Source organism: Conger conger, chromosome 4 (assembly GCF_963514075.1).
Source record: "Conger conger chromosome 4, fConCon1.1, whole genome shotgun sequence".
In the NCBI taxonomy this organism is placed as follows: Eukaryota; Metazoa; Chordata; class Actinopteri; order Anguilliformes; family Congridae; genus Conger; species Conger conger.
In genome coordinates this window covers 58,389,543-58,410,052 of record NC_083763.1, presented here as the reverse complement: position 1 = coordinate 58,410,052, position 20,510 = coordinate 58,389,543, and the positions used below count along the sequence as shown (strand labels likewise).

General features: G+C 42.9%; 1 protein-coding gene across 1 annotated transcript in view; it reads left to right on the top strand.

The window, feature by feature from the left end:
- The first annotated feature begins 208 nt into the window (after positions 1-208).
- The window catches only part of LOC133126660 (voltage-dependent R-type calcium channel subunit alpha-1E), a 122,602-nt gene continuing 102,300 nt past the window's right edge, over positions 209-20,510 (top strand). Inside the window, exon 1 of the mRNA XM_061239002.1 lies at positions 209-654. Coding sequence (XP_061094986.1) covers positions 209-654 — 446 coding nt within the window. The remainder of the gene's footprint in view (positions 655-20,510) is intronic.

Here is a 20,510-nt window from a genome sequence, read left to right as displayed (position 1 = left end):
AATAACCCAGTTTCGTAAGGGCTTGAAGTTGTTTGTCTGCTGCGGTAGTTACTGTTATTATCCGCATATCTAATTGCCTGGCCGTGTTTATGTCAGTGCTGCCCAGGCTGAGAGAATGTTCTAGTACACATAGCCACAGTCTCACACTGTCCCTGTTGTCCTTCCTCCCTTTGTCCCTGCAGCACTATGGTGACCACCTGGAGCCAGGATGTTAGAATTGGGCACCTATTCAGTCAGCGCTCATACACTGCTGGACCACAATGCACTGGGGGTCCCTCCGCTGGGCGTGGCTGTGGGCGGCGGTGCGCCCCGGCGCTATGTCCTCCAGCCCCCGGACCCGGAGAGCTGGCACAAGCACCGCCTGGGCCTGGTGGAGGGCTCGCGCTCCTGCACCCTGCTGGAGCCCCGGGGCCTGCCGGAGAGCCCGGTGCTGCGCACGGCCAGCTTCGACACCCTGTACCGGCTGCGGGCCAAGCAGCCCCCCGTGGCCGTCACCTCCTCCATGGAGGCGCTGGGGCTGGACCCCGACATGCCCGTCAGCCCCCACGCCATCCGGCGGCGGAGGGGAGGCCTCATTGAGCAGCGCGACATCGTCAGGGCCCACCAGGCGCACAAGATGCAGAGCACCCCGCAGGCCCGGCGCAAAGAGTGGGAGTGAGTGTTCCCTTCAGCCGCAGAGCTGGCTCCTCTGCCTGCTCCTACAGAATATACACGCAGGGAGCACTTTATTAGGTGTCTTTTACACTTCGGCTGCTGTAGCCCATCCACTTAGAGGTTTGATGTGTTGTGTGTTCAGAGATGCTCTTCTGCATACCACTGTTGTAATGTGTGGTTATTTGCATTCACCTTCCTGTCAGCTTTGACCAGTCTGGCCCTTCTCCTCTGACCTCTCTCATTAATAGTGCAGAACTACTGCTCACTGGATGTTTTTTGTTTTTCACACCATTCTCTACAGTGTCTAGAGACTGTTGTATGTGAAAATCCCAGGAGATCAGCAGATTCTGAGATACTCTACCAACAATCATTCCACGGTCAAAGTAACTAAGATCACATTTCTTCCCCATTCTGAATTTGGTCTGACAGCTGAACCTCTTGACCACGCCTGCATGCTTTTATGCATTTAGTTGCTGCCACATGATTGGCTGATTAAATATTTTCATTAACAAACTGGTGTACAGTTCTACCTAATAAAGTGCTCACTGATTCATTGGGGGGGGGCTATGGTAAAGTGTGCAAAGTTATGAAAGTGAAAATTGTTATTCAGTCAAAACTACAGTATATTATTGCCAGTTTCTCTATGCTGTGTTCAGTCAGCATTGATTTATTATTTATTATGTTATGAAAAATATAATCATTTCCTCAGATGTGAATAGGAGTTAAATTATTTACTGCTGAAAGAAGTGGACATGAAGTTTAGCCTATTAGCATGGTGCTGAGCTTAGCAAGTTTCCTTTTCCTCTCCTACATAAATAGTTTTTCAACTCTCTGAATATGGTCGTGAAAGGTGGCAGCACTTCTTCAAAGATGTACTTTTTCCCTCATATGACTTAGTAGTGAGTCATGTGAGGGAAAATACTAAACGTTGAACTAAATCGCAAAATAACATAATGACGCGCTAATAATGGCGACAGTTTGAAGCACGGAGCCACCGTGCCGACGAACCGTCACGTCCACACATGATCGTGGAAAATGAAGATCAAGCCCATTACTTGCTGGATCGATGCCTGTGAGCGAGGGAGATGGCGGTGTCCCTTTGAGGGCCTGTGAGATTTGTCCGTGCGGATCGGCAGCGATGATCACCGTGGCGGTGGCCTCTCCTTCAGCACCGAGCACTCCGTCAGTAAAGCTGCCGTCCGCCCTGTGAGACAGAGAGGGAGGGAAATCAAGAAAATGCATTAATTGTTGCATCTGAGCCATTTAACGATTTTTCACAGTTCTGGGCTTCTGAAGGGTCAGACAAATTGATGACGTTCCAGTGAAAGAGTGCATCTTTAATGTCAGGTTGCATTAGCGCCATGGGCCTTACCTTTCACTGAGACTTAGAAGGATTCTGTCAACCGCTTCCCACAAAATGGAGGAGCACCCGAAATGAGATTACTAATAATACTCAGTTTGAATGCGTTCTCAGCAGGGATGGCAGTGCACAATAACAAGCAGATTTCCCCTCCTTTAGGTTCTGTCCTTGTAATGGTTTAGAAGCTTTGCCAGGTAATAAAGGCTTTAATCTCTTGATACTGATTTGGAATCTGTGCGAAGATTAAAGCCAAAAAATATTGTGCGGCAAGTGTGTTCGTCAGCAGAATTTTAAGCATTTAAATGCTCTTTTTGCTTCCTAGGTCTCATGCAGTTGTTTACAGGGAGCTGTCAGCACCAGTGACAGTTGTATACTTACATAAATTAATATTTTGTGTGCAAACAATGTTGAATTAAGTGTGAGGGCCCAAAGGAAAAGCTATGGCTGGTGCATGGCTATGCAAGTCATCAGAAGATCTCATTTAAAATGCCGGGTTCTTAATAAATGAGATGGACTTGCATTCAATTATTTGTCTAGTGCAAGCAATCATAAATTAATGATGAGGAGACATTTCCTGTAGTGACACCATTGTGGCTGTTTTGCCTGCGTAGTAGTCTCAAGAGATGTTCTGGGTGAACTTCATAAAACAATACTCATAGATTACTGTGTATATGATATGCTCTAGGTGCGAGTAAGGTGAATTCACGAAGTATTTCATGTGTCATATTATGGAAATGGTGTTTAATCCACCATTCCAAACACAAAGTGCAGTGTTCAGGAAAATAATTACCCTTAATTGCTAATCATGGTCACCCTGTGATTAATATATCTGTGCATTAGGAACAGAATATAATTGCGTAGTGGCATGGAAACAAACATTTTCCATGTCCTGTGCACAAATAGGCTTGGGTATGCAGATAAAATGTTGTATTTCACAATGTGTTGCTTATTGTCTCCATCCGTATGTTTCCCAACAGGAAATGCAGCTACTTGTGTAATGGTCAGTCTGCAATTGCACATACCACTTAATTATGTGTGTGTGGCTGCAGAAAGATTTTGATCATTGCGTGAAAAGATTATCCTTTCAGTTCCATCCCTCAGCTCAGTGTCAGAGCAGTTGAAGGCTTGCCGTTCCCCTCTCCCCTCTCCCCTCTCCCCACTCCCCTGTCTCTCTCTCTCTCTCTCTCTCTCTCTCTCTCTCTCTCTGTCTGTCTCTTTCCCTTTTATGTGCAGTAACAAGCCTTCTCTTGGTTATGGACAGGCCAGTTCTAGCGCTGTATCTGCCCACACAGGTCATAATAGGCTGTCTACAACCTGCTCTGTACCACTGCCGGTCAGGTGTTTGTATTTATGTTATTCTTTCCTGGAGGCTGCAGGAGAAATAGCCAACCTTACGAGCAGTCAGCAGCCTCAAGGGTAATGACATTTGTATTTGTTAGTGGCTGAGAATTGTCAATCCAGTGACGGAGATGTATAGAGTAATGGCAAGCGTTTGTTAGAAATGAAAAAAAAAGAAATCAAATCAAATCAAATATACAAAATAGCTTTGTATTTTAGTTTACATGATATTTATTTCCACTTGTTAAATCTGCACATTGCCAGTCATCTCCAGGGTGCTGTTGAAGTTTCCTTTTAAGAGAACAGCAGTATTCTTCTCATCAAGCTTTGATGTAGAAATGTTGAACTTTGTGGTTTGTGCTTGGGTAATGTGGACTCTTTGGCTTTCTTTGTAGCAATTGTGTTAATTCTGATAGAATTAATATGTTTACAAGACAAAAACATGCTACTTAGGGCTGTAATTCCTACATGGATTACTGGATATGGATGTAAATACCCTCGAATTAAAGCTGCCAGGAGCATTCTGCAGTAAAGAAGCAGACTGTACCTTATATACGTACATATATCAGACACTTTGGTCCAGCACCACAATATATCAACTGAAATCAACATTTGGACAGCTGAGTAACTTGACAGCACTTCCTCAAAGAATGTTGAATTATTTATTTGACTGCTCGTTGTAATTAGCTGCTCATCCTGGGTGTTCATTCTTTTTCAACTCTGTGGTGAGGATACATTTTTATTTTATCATATGTTAAAGGGGCGGCACGGATGGTGCAGTGGGTAGCACTGCTGCCTCACAGCAAGGAGGTCCTGGGTTCGAATCCCCGTCGGCCGGGGCCTCTCTGTGTGGAGTTTGCATGTTCTCCCCGTGTCTGCGTGGGTTTCCTCCCACAGTCCAAAGACATGCAGGTTAGGCTGATTGGAGAGTCTAAATTGCCCATAGGTGTGAGTGTGTGAGTGAATGGTGTGTGTGCCCTGCGATGGACTGGCGACCTGTCCAGGGTGTATTCCTGCCTTTCGCCCAATGTATGCTGGGATAGGCTCCAGCCCCCCTGCGACCCTGTTCAGGATAAGCGGGTTAAGATAATGGATGGATGGATGGGATATGTTAAAGGGCAAGTTTTCTTGTTCTCTATTAACGTGTTGGCCAGCAATATGCAGTGACCACTCGTGCCTCTTGAGTCACACGGAGCTACCTGCACATGCACAGGGAGCGCTCCAGCTGAAGCCTGGGGTTCCATCTGAGGCATCGCCCAGCAAGCCAGTCACTGTGTCCACTCTGGCTACACAGTACCACAGGAGAGCTGGCACAGACTTAAGGCTGCCACACTGTACTATAGTGGTATACAGGCATAGTTGTACATGTACAGTATATTGTACATAGCAATATTGTACTACTGTGTAGGTGTAATGATAATGCAGTGTACAGGGCTTTCCTTTTGTTTATTGATGAAGATAGCATTGTTCTTCCCCTGGGGAAAGAAGCCAGAACTGGTAAAAAGCAATCAAGCCAACAAGGAAATAATCAATTATTTGCTTTATTAGTTTCCCATTTCCATCTGGTTACTGTGAGAATTGGTACCTGAAGAAATCCTTTTGGACCACTGCTTGAGTGCTATGACGAGATCAGTCAGTGCAGCCCCATTACCTTCACAAGGACTTATTATTATAATTTTCTTTCTAATTTATGGTGCCTTATGTACAAAGCTTAGAGCCCAAGCTCGGAGATTTCTATCCCACATTACAAGTTCATTATTGGTTGATGAAATATTTCTGTGGCTCCAGCACTCTGCACTGTATACCTATAATATTATATGTATATCTATAATCTTACTGCATACATCCAGTTTGCAGAAGTATTGCTGGACTCCTGGTCCTGGTTCATTGCTTCATCTGTGGTGCTCATTTAGTTGTTGAACTAGTACAGAGCGCTCCTGGCTTTCTCCCATGGTTGATTTACAGTGCTGTGCAGTGCATGGCCGGTCAATTATTCATTAGAAAATCAATTTTCAAAATAAATGCAAAAGTGTCACTGCAGTAGTGTCGAATGGCGAGTGTACGGCTGGTGGTGTGAGCACATAGCTCTCTCTAGCTGCCATAAATAGCCTGGCCCTTTTTAGTGATGTGGCAGAGATGATCAGCCCTCCGCCTCCCTCTGGGAGACCACGGTACAATAAAGCGAAGCATTTGCGTGTTGGGGGAAGGAAGAGTGCTATAAATCACAGTTTCAGCCATGAAACTGCGTAGTAGAGAGGTGTATATGTTTGTATTGCAGAAGACGCTATGGCTCCATGTTAATTTGATTGTGTGGCATTATTTCTACAAAGGTATGACGGTTAAGATGAAGAAAAGGAATGGTTTTAATGTGACAGTTTTTTGTTTAACTTTGTCTAATGCGATTATAAGTTATCTCTCATGACCATTGTATGATGCTCTTCATTCACGTACTTTTCCGAATGTCATCTTAAGCAAACACTCAAAGCCTGTGTTTTCCATGCATCTCAGGCACTGCTTTGACAGACACTGGAAGGGTAATTACCAGCACAAAATAACTCCATACACATGCCATTCTGCATCTATATGAAATGACTGTTTGTGTACATACAAACAAACACATAATTATTTACAGTAATCTTGCAGTAATTACCATGAGCTCCATATTGTTTGGGGCAAACTCAAATAAAAGCTAAGAAAGTGCACTCAAACAAATCTGATTACAAATCTAAAATTGTTACAGGATTTTTTTTTTTTCAGTTAATTGATGTGGAATTTCTACCTACAAATGACATCCATTTATTTTATTTATTTTTTTACTGTTAATCATCCTAGACACGACTTTCCTAAAATTATCCTCTGTTGATTAGAATGTGTATGTGAATGGGTAGGAGGCTGGTGGAGGGGTAGTTAAATTGACTGAAATTGTATCTAGCTCAATTTTAAAAAATCCCCATGTAGCCTAATACAATTGGCCTGTAGTGTGTTACATTTTTTTAAAATATGACAAAGAAGGAGTTAGGCTTGGAAGTGCAGAGCCAAGTAAACATATTGTGGCAAGCTTATTCCCAGTGAGAAATTGTAGAGAAGATTTAGATTAAGATCCAGGTGCATTGTTCAGTACACACTGAGAACGGTCCAGCTGATAGGAAGTCATGTTATCTGGAGAAGACCAGCAAGAAGAAGAATAACATCAGAGACAAAAGAATCAGAATCAGAATCAGAATCAGAAAAACTTTATTGTCTGACATGACAGAAAATCATCTCCAGCGTGGCTCAACAATCAGAGACAAAAAAAACAGACCTGTTTAAAACCTGACACAAAACAGCATTCCTGCAATCAATCAATTAATAAATAAAACAATGGCCAAATAAAACAATGGGGGGGGGGGGTTGTTATTGATTGTTTAATGTTCTGATGGCAGTGGGAATAAGTGAGTTTCGGTAAATGTTTTTCCTGATGGAGGGAACTTGGTAACGGCGGCCTGATGGTAATAGCTGGAAAGACTTATGCAGGGGATGTCTGAAATCTGATGTGATGTGGTTAGAAGGTCTTATAAAACTGCATCACAATTATGGGAATAACTCGATGCAACTACACTCCCAGAAAGAAAGTCACAGCGGAGGTACAGTTTTGTAGGATCAAATTTCCCAAATGTACCCGGAAAGAGTACAGTGATGTTCTCTTTGGGTACAAATGGCATTTTCCAAGCAACAAAAGGTACACATTAATTATATATTGCTGGCTAAGAGTACAATAGGTTACCTATAGGGTAACACCCCAGCCACAAGCATTTGCAACTATGCTCGGCTGGTCTAAAAGGACGTGTTTCTGTGAAAAAACCTTTCACCAGGCTTTCATGCTCCAGTGTTGATGGTGTCTTTTCTGCCTGTTAACAGCATGTCGCTAGGGCTCTTTCAGATACACATCTGCTCATTTCACTGTAGTCTGGGAAACTGTTTCTCTCTAGTTGCATTGAGTTCTTCCTATAGCTATGTTGCAGTTTAACAACTGTTTCTTTTGCTAGACACTGCAAGATATTTGTATCTTCTGCCTCTGATGTTACTCTGTCTCCAACAATCCCCGGCCCATAGCATCCCATAATAAGCATGTGTGAGTCACAAGGCTCGCTCTTAGCCTTCTCTTCCACTGTACGTCATTGGACACAAGTACCTGCTAAATGAATGCTTTGGTTGGAACATTGAGTACAATTACTAGAAAGATGTAATCTCAGTCTGAATGCAAGGAGTCAGACTGGCACTTCATTAAAAATCAAGTATAACTGTACTAAAGCAGAGTTTGTTCAACAGCTTTACATAGGCTGTTGTGAGTGACATCATTTCCTTGGACTTGAAAGGCGGTTGTTAGCCACTCACTGTGGGTACGGGCATGCGCCTAAACCTGAATAGGCTGTTGTTCCTTTCAGGAGCACGGGGAGATCTCGGCTCCATCATCCTTGCCGGATTTCGCCTGTTATATAAACACACAATTTATGTTCAGTGTAAACCGTATTGTATATGAGCGTCAACTGGGCAAATTGGTTCTCATGATAAAATGTGAACATTGACCCCTTACTGGTCTTAGTTTGCACAATTATGTTGCGACTAACCTACACAATAACTATTTTCTGAAATACGTCATTACATTAGTCATTCTGTGTGTTTACTGAGGCAGTGTAGGTTCCATGTGTTGCTCCAGGGTATAATACTAATGCCCCACCTTGAAAGCCAGACTTTGTCGCGTTAATTATTTAGAGGAGCAGATGTATTGACGGCACAGTGGTTCTAGGCAATTCCTGAAAAAATGTGATTACACCAGCCTATTTATTTGATGTAGGACTTTCACTGTAGTATGCCACTGTAGTATGTCTAACTTAAAATAGTGTGTACATTTCAAATGGTCTCTTTGGTGGAATATTCGGGGTGTTAATCATGTCCTCTTATGAGCACCCTGGTGCAATTCTGACGCATTCCTTTAATTTATCAGGTGTGAGAGTGACTCATTTCTCTTTTATTATGTCCCACGGACTGCTATACTTTCACACGTTATGTGGTCTCCCTCAGTGAGAAGGCTCAGAATGGCTGTTTCACAGTAATCCAAATGGCTTTCGGCTCCACATTGGCCGCAGTCATGGATTCAACATGGAAAAGTGAAAAACAATGGGGTCTTCCTCTCCAATGACAAACACAAGGCAGTTACTGTGTGGGTTATTTAAAGTAGCTCAACATTGGAAGACATTGTTTATCGTCATTGACCCAAGTATAGGTTTTGTTTAAAGTAGTTCAACATTGGAAGACATTGTTTATCGTCATTGACCCAAGTATAGGTTTTGTCCAGGCCCTGTCTGTTGTACATGCATTTTATCTTCTGTGTGCATGAAACATTGCAACAGATGATTAGACACATTAACTTCACTCCTTCACTTTAATGCGGTATTTTTGTTATCTCTGATTAAAACAAACAAAAGATTTACAAAACCAAACTTTAATGAATTGATCTGCAAATGGCATAATGGAATAAAACATGTGATACATCAGCAGCAGTATTGCCTACTGCAATTTTACATTATTACAGCATTTTACCTCATTTGAAAAGTCAGAATAAGAGTCCTTCATTCAATAGACTACAGCATGTGTGTGTGGCCTTTTGAGTTCTTATAATTGATCTGACAAAGAAATTAAGCTTGCAGCTTGCAAATACCAGCTAACCAGTAAAATCTGATAGCAGCCTGATTGAGTGTATAGGCTTATGTCACAAATACATTTCACAAGTTTCTTTCCCAAGCCCTGAAATAAAGAACAGAAACTTCAACAGCTTTTAGAATAAAATAATGGAATTCAACGTTCAAAATATCATTTTAGAGTAAATATTGTATGTTCATTTGATAAGTTTACTGCTGTTTTTAATTGTAGCACTCCTCTTTTGTGAGCACAATTAATTCACCTTATTCTGTTTGTAACCAGTAAGTTTATCACTGATTTACTAAGATTGCTAACTTCAGGGACCCAGGCTAATCACTGTAGAAGTTTTTACAAATATGAGCTGGGTTGTTTTTCGGGAAAGAAGCATGGAGCAGAAACCATAGATGCTTCATTATCACGTGTCTGTAATAGTGATGAAAGTGCAGGGCCCATCAATGTGCTGTCTGATTTTCCTGTGGAATAATTTTTAGAACAGATTTAAATATCAAAGGTGACCGATCTTCTGCACTGATGGCATACGGGGAAATGGCCGTGTCTCTTTCATGAGGGAAACCCTGTCTATGAACAAGGGCAGGTCAGGGAAAAGCACTGATCTGCAGCTGTCAGCTGTCACTGAGAACCCATGAGGCACGTTCTGCACCAGGTCTAGAGATCTGAGTAAAAAACAGCTCCATAGATTCATTAATTCCTTGCATATAGTGCTTTAATCACCAACTGGTGATGAGGGGGAAACTTGCCTTAACCACCACCAATGTGGAGCACCCACCTGGGTGATGCAACGACAGCCATTTTTGCACCAGAATCAGGGGATTATTCGCTGGCAGGTTGAGAGAGTCAGGTTGGGATTTTAGCCTAAACATTGGGGAACAGCCGCCTACTCTTTGCAAAAAGTATCATGGCATCTTTAATCACCACAGCAAGTGAGGACCTTGGATTAAGAACACATTCGGAAGACAAAATCTCAGACGGCACAGTCTCCCTATCATGGTACTGGCGAATTGGGATTTATTTGACAAGAGTTGAGACCGCCCCGTAATGGCCAACCAACACTGCTGTCGAGGACCCGGCCCTAGAGATTGACGGGGGATGGGTTAAGAAGGAATGCATTGTTAACCCCTCGCACACACCATCGAGGTGGTAGTAAGAACGCCCGTAAGAAGAAAAATATGTGGTTCACAGATAATGAGCAGCCATACTTGTCAGTAGAGGAGTCTGAAGTCGGAGGACTTAGATTTAGGGTTTTAAGGAGCAAGGTTAAAGTTCTGACTGAGAATACCCCAACCCTACAGGGGAGGGGCACAATGCCTGGCTAAAGAAAAAAAATAAGGAAAATGGAAAGGATGTCAATACCGAAGGAATATTAAGAGGCTTTAAGGGCCTTCCTGATTATAGCACTGCAAACACCCATCCAAGTTCTAACCAAGCCCGCACCTGCTTAGCTTCAGCCAGTGGGTAGGAGCAGGGTGTTTGACAGTATGGCTGCTGGCTGTAGACATGCCTTGATGGGTGTTGTATTTTGTAGTAAGCTATATTTTTGTGCTGGATAGCACCCTGGGGGCAGATAGTCGTGTAAAAAGAGTTATCTTGCACTGTAATCTCACGCCTGCATGTTTGCTAATCAATCTTTTGCTGAGCAGCAGAGCAGCCTCGTATACCTAAAAGGCAGCTCTAGCCTGGAGCTGATTCGATGTTGCGGTTTGTTTGATTTTCTCTCATGCAGGAGACCAGGGTTCACAGCTTGTCTGTTCCATTTTTTTCCTGCGTGTTTCGCTCACTTCTAAACAAATTATACAATAAGACATTATATTTTTGAACTCCAAAAATGTTTTGGGGGTAACTAAAATAGTAAGCAACTCTCAGTTTAGAGGGTTGAGTAAAGTTAGCTTCGGTAGTAAAATCAAGCAAAAAAAATGTCCCGTCTGCCCCCTGGGATCAGTGATGATATCACCCAGGTATCCTGACCAGCTCATCACTTCTGCCTGCTCTGTGGAATGCAGCGGCAGAAATTGTCTTCCAGATTTCGCAATATCATAAATTAAGTATACCAGTCCCCTGGTTTTCCAAGCAAAATGTGCTACCTGTGATAGACTTTGAGGCAACCACCCTTGTGAGTGTGATTTGTGTGGCTGCATGGGTAATCTGCCATTTCGGCTCCCCATATTTCCTGAGAAGAACCTGCGGTAAGTATGCAAGCTCAATGACTGATGCAGCTCTGGGGATTCATTCCTCAGCAAGCAAACCTTCTCCTCAGAATCTCTTCAGCACTCTGCTGCTTATCTAAAGCGCCCTCTTGTGGGCTTCAATGGAACAGCAATTATAGTATTTGCTTTGTAAATCTGACAGGAAAAGGTTACAAAATGTTGATGCTTATTACCCAAATACATTTTTTAATTAGAAAAAAAAAGATGAATTATCAATGGTTCCTATTTTTTTAATTTTATTTCATGAGCCAGAGGAATGTTATACTGCCAGAATTTTAATTCCATTGTTTAACAATATACATATTTGAGCTTTGGGACTGAGGCACCTTTTCAGACTGCCAGGTGCCAGGTCACTTAAAATAACATGGGTCTATTTAAAAATGGTGCAGCATGCAAATGTACACATACATGCACCTGCTCAATTCATTTTTGGGGGGCTAATATTTCTGTTATTGTCAGTAAAAAGGTGGTATTTGTCTTTGACTTGAAGCGCAGTTACGACGGCTCATGTGCCTTTGTTCAAGCAGCCCATGCAGCCTTGGCCTCTGAAGTCCTCCCACCCGGCTTATGCTAGCATTCCCATCATGCACTGCGCCTGGCCTCTAGGACTCCTTCACCGCGCTAATGATGCCGGGCAAAGCTGCCACTTATCTCCCTCCCCGGCATCTTCTCTTTTCATCAGTCCTTAGATGTGCAGGCTGTGAATCATCACAGGAAAAGGTAAATTTCAGCGACATTCATTCCATACCAATTATTATGATGATTATTTTTCCGGGTCCGCCCATTGGTTCCTCCTGCTCAGTTCAGTGACGCACCCCAGACTATGTCGGTGCACACATTAGCAGTGCATAATCAGTTATAAAGGTGCTAGAAGAGAGGATTTCAGTTTGCTGGATTGTCCCTGTCTCACTGTGAAGGACTGACTCATCGGCTAGATCGAGCAACGATCAGAAAGCCATAGAAACACAGCTGCGCATTGCAAATAATATTAAAACCGATTTGTTTAACAAACAAAAAACGCTTAAAAACTTTGAATAAAAGCCACGTAGAAGTCTGCCGGGGCTGTGCGGTTATTTTCTCTGGACTCATGGACGTATTTACACATTGGCACTGCTGGAGCAGTCACAACAAAGCACAAGCTGTTTTTTTCCCCACATTTCCTCAGGCTAAAATCACGCCTCAGCACCAGAATTTCAATATCCTGTTGCAGAGAAAGATTGTGTTTACACCAGACTGTGTGCCGGATCTCGTTAACTTAAAGCGCTAACGTTCGCAGCCCATGGTGAGTGGATGCAGCAGGCGAGCCAGCAGAAGCTTGCCGTCCTCATTTGCCATACGGCTAAAGAGCATAATGCATCTCACTCAGGGATTGCAGTCTAATTTCATCTGTGAGAGATAATGACAGGCAAGACCAAGGTGATTCATTTCAGAGTGCGTTTCTGGTGTGGTGGGGGAGGAAGGAGCCCTTGGCACTGATGCAGGAGTTTGTACACACCAGGTTTTAGCGTCTGTAAAGCTGCCAGTCAACCTCGTCCATGCCAGCCACGGGATCTGTGCTGCCATCTGTCTGCCCTCCCCGGCCTGGCAGTGGTGGGCCTCCTGACCCGTCACACAGGGCAGCCACCTCCAGACTCATCTCACAGGGCAGCCACCTCCAGACTCATCTCACAGGGCAGCCACCTCCAGACTCATCTCACAGGGCAGCCACCTCCAGACTCATCTCACAGGGCAGCCACCTCCAGACTCATCTCACAGGGCAGCCACCTCCAGACCCGTCACACAGGGCAGCCACCTCCAGACTCATCTCACAGGGCAGCCACCTCCAGACTCATCTCACAGGGCAGCCACCTCCAGACCCGCCACACAGGGCAACTGCCTTCTGACTCGCCACACAGGGCAACTGCCTTCTGACTCTCCACCCAGGGCAGCCACCGTATGACCCATCTCACAGGGCTGGGCTAGGCCTCCTCACCTGTCACACAGGGCAGCTGGCTCCAGACCCATCACACAGGGCAGCCACCTCCGGAATCATCTCACAGGGCAGCCACCTCCAGACCCGTAACACAGGGCATCTGCCTTCTGACCCGTCACACAGGACAGGGCTGGGTAGGGCCAGGCCTTCTGACCCATCAGGGGGTCAGGGCATGGCCGGGGCATGGCCGGCCTCCTTCACTGGGCACAGTGACCTTTCTGCAGCCCAACAGGCCTCCCCAGAGCAGGTATGGGGTCACTGCAGATCATTTGAGCAGTGACTGCTACGGCTCTCTCGGGAAATTATCGATCTGTGCTGCTGGAAGGAAGGTTAATGTCTGGAGATGGTCTGGCAGATGAACAGATTGACAGATTTAAAAACAACCAATACTGCTGCTGCTACTACTCAGAGGAAAGTCCAGGGGTCTGAACGTAAATGTCCTACCAGCTGATTTCACTAAATATTAAATTTCAGTAACTCCTGTCTGATTAATTGCAAATCCAGAAAATTCAGGTGATTGGAACAAAGTACTGGGGAGGACTGTCTGAACCTGGATTTTCCATCTCTGCTGCTACTACTACTATAATAATGAGTTATTCAGCTGACGCTTTTATCCTGCTTGATTTGACTAAGCAGGGGACAATCCCCCCTGGAGTAATGTGCTCAAGGGCCCAACAGCACTGATCGTATTGTGGCCATTGGGGCTTGAACCATCAACCTTCCGGGTCCCAGTCATGCAACTTAGCCTATTATTACTACTAATATTATTAATTACTACTGATACTACTGATACTACTGTAGTATTATTACTAATAATGTTACTAATATTAATAATAGCAATGATCTTTCCTGATCTCAAAGTGCTTTCCACGGCTGTGTAGCATCCGGGTTGCACCAGAACCCTGCTCCCACATAAGCTGCAGAGAAGACTGGGGGTTACTCAGCCATTTAAACTGGGCATGAGTGGGCGTCCAAACGAGCAGATCACCACATATAGACTGACAAACAGATGGCTGATTGAGAGATTCATTTTAACATAGACTTACATGTGTAATCACTCTGCAAATATTAACTTATCCCAAACCTTTTTCTTCGAAGGGTGAGTGGAGAGCCCTAATTGGGAAGATGTGCATATGGGTTGAGAATAAGCCAAGGTGTGGACTGTACCCAGTGCTCTGCCTCATCCCAAACCTGTTAATAAATCCTAACCCACAAAACGTACCATTCATTTATTTAACCTACCCTTTTCCTCTCCATCACTGTGTGTAAGAGCCATCAATGTTGTGTCAGTAGTATTATCACAAACATGACCACAAAGAAAAAAGAGATATAAATTAACATGTAATATAAACTATTTACTATAACTTTATATTTACTTGGGATTTACTGAAAAAGCTCTATTCTGCCCAGGAGTTCAGATTGCTGGTGAGTCAGGGAGACCTTTAAGGCTGCAATAATGGGAAATATAACTATAAATATAGTAAGTATACAGTTCCATTGCCTCCATGTCCTGGAATGATTTGCTGCATTTTTCCTCAAAATGTACATGACGAGACTAATCCTCACCAATACAAATTGAGATAAGATCTCAATTCTGTAGTTTGTCTCCCTGCCAGATTATGTCCATTGCCATAGAGTCTCCAGGGTTCTTCTGTCAACAATGGTCACAGGAAAATTTTATTAGTAAAGGCAGGGCCTTCTCTTTATGACCATGCACTGCGCAGCCATGCTGTACAGTGAGCTGACTTTGTATGTGAGTGGACATACGGCCTATTTATGTGTGCTTATTATGTAGTGTGGTCATTTACAAAACACCAGGCAACAGATGAGAGGTATGCATGCATTTGTGTGTGAGAGTTAGGCAGTTCAACATGATCTCAAAATCTATCATGTACATACTGTATATACTTATATTGTGTTACTTATGTTGTCTATCTATGATCCATACTGTGAGAACTTATGCTATACGTTTGTTTGTTTTATGCTTTTCGACAGTCTGAATCTGGTTTTCAAAGCATTCTGTGTCACCTGAAGAGCAGGTCCTGAACATCCAGTGCTTTTAACGAGAACAGGCCCGGTTTTCTAAATCTCACAACTTAACAGTTTGTCTCTAGAGGTCTCATTATTTTGAAGCATGCCACTCCCTCCTGCTTTTGCCCCTTCTTATTTTTACTTTCCTCCTGAGCGCCTGCTCTATAACTAACAGCATGTGCCACTAGAGGGACCCAGAGATTAAAATATTTTACTATGCATTTGTTCTTCCTCGCACCCTCTCCTCTTCCCAATATGTTCGGCCACGGCTTTGATTTGCTGAGCACAGAGGAGGCGTTTTTTCTCTCTGATGTTTGTGCTTTTATTTAACATGTGAAACACAATATCTTATCAGCTCAATGAAGAGGTAAAACGTGGATCAGCTTTATAAAGGCGGGGTATTGTGTTTAGCCCTCTCTATGTCAATATTTGTTACAGTAGGTGGTATTACTGTGCAGCAATCAGGGGCTCAAATCTCTGGCTCTCTGAAAGGGGAACAGCTGCTGTCAGTAACCAGAGAGTCATGTGACTGAGAGCTTGCCAGGTTGGTTAGCAATAAATTGTAGTAAAAATATTATTGTATTTTCTATACTTCATGCTTTTATAGCCAGGTGTGAATGTTAGCCCAACAAATTGTCATCATAAAATGCACAGCAATATATACCATATATTATTGTCTCTCACATATTTTGAAACAAAATATGAATTGGCTCTCACATTATATTTTGAAACCATTTAAATTCTAACTTATTTCTCAAAAATTAGAAATTGTAGTACAGGTATATGCAGCATGTTCCTATTTATCATTATTTTAGTAATACTTATGTTAAAAGTAAGCTTATCATTTCTTTCTTTTGATTTTAAATGTCTGAAGAATATGATTGTTGATTGGTATTATGGTCGCAGGGAAGTATGGTTGAGCACAGCCAGAGGGAAATTGAACCATCTGTACAACACTGGATTCTACTTTGGTCTACCTTTTCTCTCTGAGTCCATCTGGGATGTTAGCAATAGGATACATTAACGGGGCTTCTGTACCAGACTGTGCCTTCTGGAGCTGCTTATTGAACATGGAATGGCACATTCTGCTTTTTACCTGAACAGTAACTCATACAATATGATTTGGTTTTTAAAATGCAATCATGTTGCTGCCTCTTGTTTACGAATGAAGAAACATTGAATGTTCAGTCAATGCCGTGATTGAAGTAACTGACATAATGCACAGCAATGATTGTCAGTTGTGGCAGAACATGTTTATGAGCATCAGTTAATATGGTATTTACTCTGCCATACTGTGCTGTATGCTGGTGTGTTAATCATCACTGATTAGCCATCAAAATGGCAAAACTGCAGACTGATACACAGTTAACAGTTTTTATGAGTAATACTTTAAACTATAGTTCTATTTCTTTCTGTCTGGTTAGTGGCTGCATGCTTAGTATGCACACATAGAAAAGCAGGATGCAAACAAAGAGAAACTCCATTGTGTTTGCTTTCATTTTCAAGATCCATATTTGCAGTCTTCCTCATAGGATAGACAGGATATTTGTAACGTGCACGTGTTTTCATAGTTTGAGTTTGCTTTATAAGTGCTATTTTAATATGGTTAATGATTAATATATATGTTTTGTATAAGCCCGTCTAATGTTGTGGCCTAGCTAGCAGAGCTCAGAATAGAGGGAATCTGTTGCTAGGTAACAGTGCAAAGAAAACACTAAACCAGTCAAAGCAGGGCTTCGGTCAAACCATGCATCACTTAATAAACAGCTGTAATTTCTCCACTCCATGTGTACGATGAGTGCGCAGTAAAGGTTTTGTATTATTTCAGAGGGGGGTTAAAGTGGATCATCAGCGAGCTCATCAGGCCTGGCGGGTCAACCCTGTGACGTCATTCATTGTGAAGAAAGCAGCGATGCCACAGCTCGTTATGCCATTGTGCTGCTTATTCTATGGTGTGATCGGGGACGCGTTTAGCGACAGAAAAGCCACAGCATGGGATATGCACATGGTGGGAAGGAGTCAGCAGCGTGTGTAGCTTTACTGTAAGGAGTCAAGTAAATTACCCTGTGAGCGTGACGTCAGGCAGTCAGCCACTTCAGGGGTGAGATGGTCAACACCTTGTTAATCCGTGCGCTTCTTGTACAGTGCTGTACATTGCCAGATCTCTGGGGAATATTCCCGGGTAGCGGCCACATCAGATTTCATCTGGTATTCTGCTGCAGTGGTCTAAGAGAGCATAATAATAGAGAAAAGGGTTTTCACCTCACCCTAAATATAGATAACACACACACAGCATATTGCTTGTCATAATGATGTGTGTGTGTGTGTGTGTGTGTGTGTGAGTGTGAGTGTGTGTGTTGGGAAAAAGGAAGAATTGAGCTTCTTGGCTTGAACCTCCCCCAGTCTTTCAACACCTTTACTGTAGGTGATGGTCTGACTGGTATTAGGAGGGCTGCTGTCTAATTGGACTTTACCTTGTACTGTATTTTCAAGGCAGATGAGCACTTAGATGACTTGCGGTACAGTGGAATTTGGTTTGCATTTGTGGGCAAAGTCAAGATAAGGCTCAGATTTAAATAATGTTTCTTTGATTCTGAGCAATGAGACCGTATTTTCTACATACTCCACACCATGAAAGGCCAGTGAAATCAATGGGAAAATGTTTCACCAGAATCAAAAGAGTCATTGCGTGCTATCACTTGTAAAAAGAAAATCTCTTGCATTTAAATGAAATCTTGGCCTTTTAAAACTAGATTGTGCCGTCATTCCACCTGTCAGATTCCAGTCCCTTCCTCCTCCTTCACACTGATGGCCATAGGTCACAGCCTGCACACAGCCACAGAATTTCTGCACTTTATTTATGTTATCTTGCCTGTCCAGTGTGTCCAGTGTAGACAGCAACACAGTTGATGCAGACCAGATAACACGACGCTCTCAGCCCTGTGCCTCTGAGGCTCTGAGAGCTCAGTGTTTGCATCCTGCCATTTCCAATCTCAGCTCTCACAGGACACATTATTAGGCAGGGATCATCAAATCCAAATCCAGCCCTGGTTTTCTTTTTCCCCTGCCCGGGTAATTAACTGAACAATTACTGACTGGCCGGACTGTCTTCACACCTGACTCCCAGGCAAAGGGAGGGTGGAAAACCAGCAGGTCCCAGCCCTTGAATTCTGCGATTTGATGATCCCTGTTATAAGGGATGAACCCCCTCTCATGTTGGGAACACTGCTTTACTTCTTTCCCCTAAGATTGCCTCATTCCTGTAATTTGTATTTATGACACAGTCCGTGGCAGGTCGTATTGACTCTCCTATGTGAACCATCATGTTAGCAGAAGCTAAAAAAATTTCATTAAAGGAAATAAAAAATACTATTTCAGAGAGAGAAAGAGAGGGAGAGAGGAAGGAAGGGAGAGGGAGAGGGAGCAGAGAGAGAGAGAGAGAGAGAGAGAGAGAGAGAGAGAGAGAGAGAGAGAGAGAGGACGGGAGCCAGAGAGAGAGAGAGAGAGAGAGAGAGAGGGAGAGAGAGAGAGAGAGTTTGGTTTATACTTGTTTAGCTGCAGGACCTGGGGGGTATGTTCCATCAGTCTGCTTTGAGAAAGTGGGAGGTGAGGAGGTGAGGGGTTTGTACCACACAGGATGACTGAGTTCGTTCACTGAGCAAAACCTGGAGCAGCTGTTTTCACTTCATTCCATGTTCCAGTTCTGGAAGGGTTCCGGGTTTTACTCCGTGAACATATCCAGCTGACGCTAAAGTAATCCTGCTTCATGAAACACACCCCTGAGCTCCTGCTCTTTCTCAGACCAGCCTGATGGGACCTCAGAGTGCACTTTGCTCCTGCTGTCTGTACTCACACTTACTCACGCTACAGAAATAAAACCCAGAGTGCTGCTGTAATAACTCATTTTACATTTAGTGTTGTTCTGCTAGTGTGCTAACTTTAGTGCTAAATCCTCTGGAGGTCTGTGGAAATAATCCCAGAACAGAAATATGCCAGTTTACATTGATATTCAGCCCTTGATTGGTAAATTAAAGCAGCTGTCACACAGTTAACTGGCCTTATCTTATTTATTGGGTCAAACATGGCCACTGCTTTTTAGGTTAAAATGAGGACCATGAGATGTTGAGGCTCTCCAGAATAGGGTTGGGGACCCCTGAACTACAAAATGAGTGGTGACTTTATTACTGGACTTAATGAACTGAGATGACTTTGGGATAGAGCAGGAGAATAGCTACATGCTGGTGATATTAGTATTAGAATAGTACCATGTTCCTGTTCAGGAGTAGGAGCAGGGCTGAGATCAACTCACAATTATACTTTAGTATCCATAGTCTGCACCTGCTGGAGCCTGCTTTTTTACCTACAGAAGGACAGAACATACAGGAGGCTAGTGTTATACACTATACTCAGATATCCAAAATCTTTTATTGTTATTTTTCGATTGCTTATTCATTGTAACTTACCTGTGCTTCTAAAGTGAATTACAAATTCATTAAGAAGTATTATGATTCCAAGAACCATCATTTGACCGATTATGCTTTGCTCTTCACAGAAAAATATTCATGCCATATTTCTACAGTACTGTGCAGAAGTCTTAGGCACCCTAGACTTTATTTTATATATGTAAATTATTTTGTGTGTGTTAGTATAAAAGAACACATTTGAGATTTCCAAATATTCATTTTCCAAAAGATTTAATTTTACAGAGACATTTTTACATGTAATTAAAAAAGTAACATATTACTGTAAGTAATTGATTACTTTTTACATAAAAACATAGGCTGTTTTACATAGGCTGTCTGAGATCAGAAGCAAGGAGCCAGCCAAAGTCTGCAGAAGAGCTGTGGCAAGTTCTCCAACATGCTTGGAACAACCTCTCTGCTGCTTGTCTTATAGAACTGCAGAACAGTATCTCAAAGAAGTGATGCAATTTTAACGGCAAAGGGTGGTCACAAAAAATATTGATTTGATTCAGTTTTTAACTGTTCTGCCAAATTACTTAATTGTAGTGTAAAATGTATGGTATGTTTATTTAGGACCTTTCATTGAATTATTTTTGAAAGAATCTTATCTGTACAGAATGTTATAGAGGTGCCTAAGACTTTTGCACAGTACTGTATATATTGTATTCTGGGTTGCAGAGCAGGCAAGGGAAATCCATCTTAATGTCTGTCTCGGTGGACTGTGTGGCAGAAGTAAAGGTCACAGGTAGGAAAGCAGTTTTTCTGTAGGAAAAGGTTGGGGACAGGGTCTT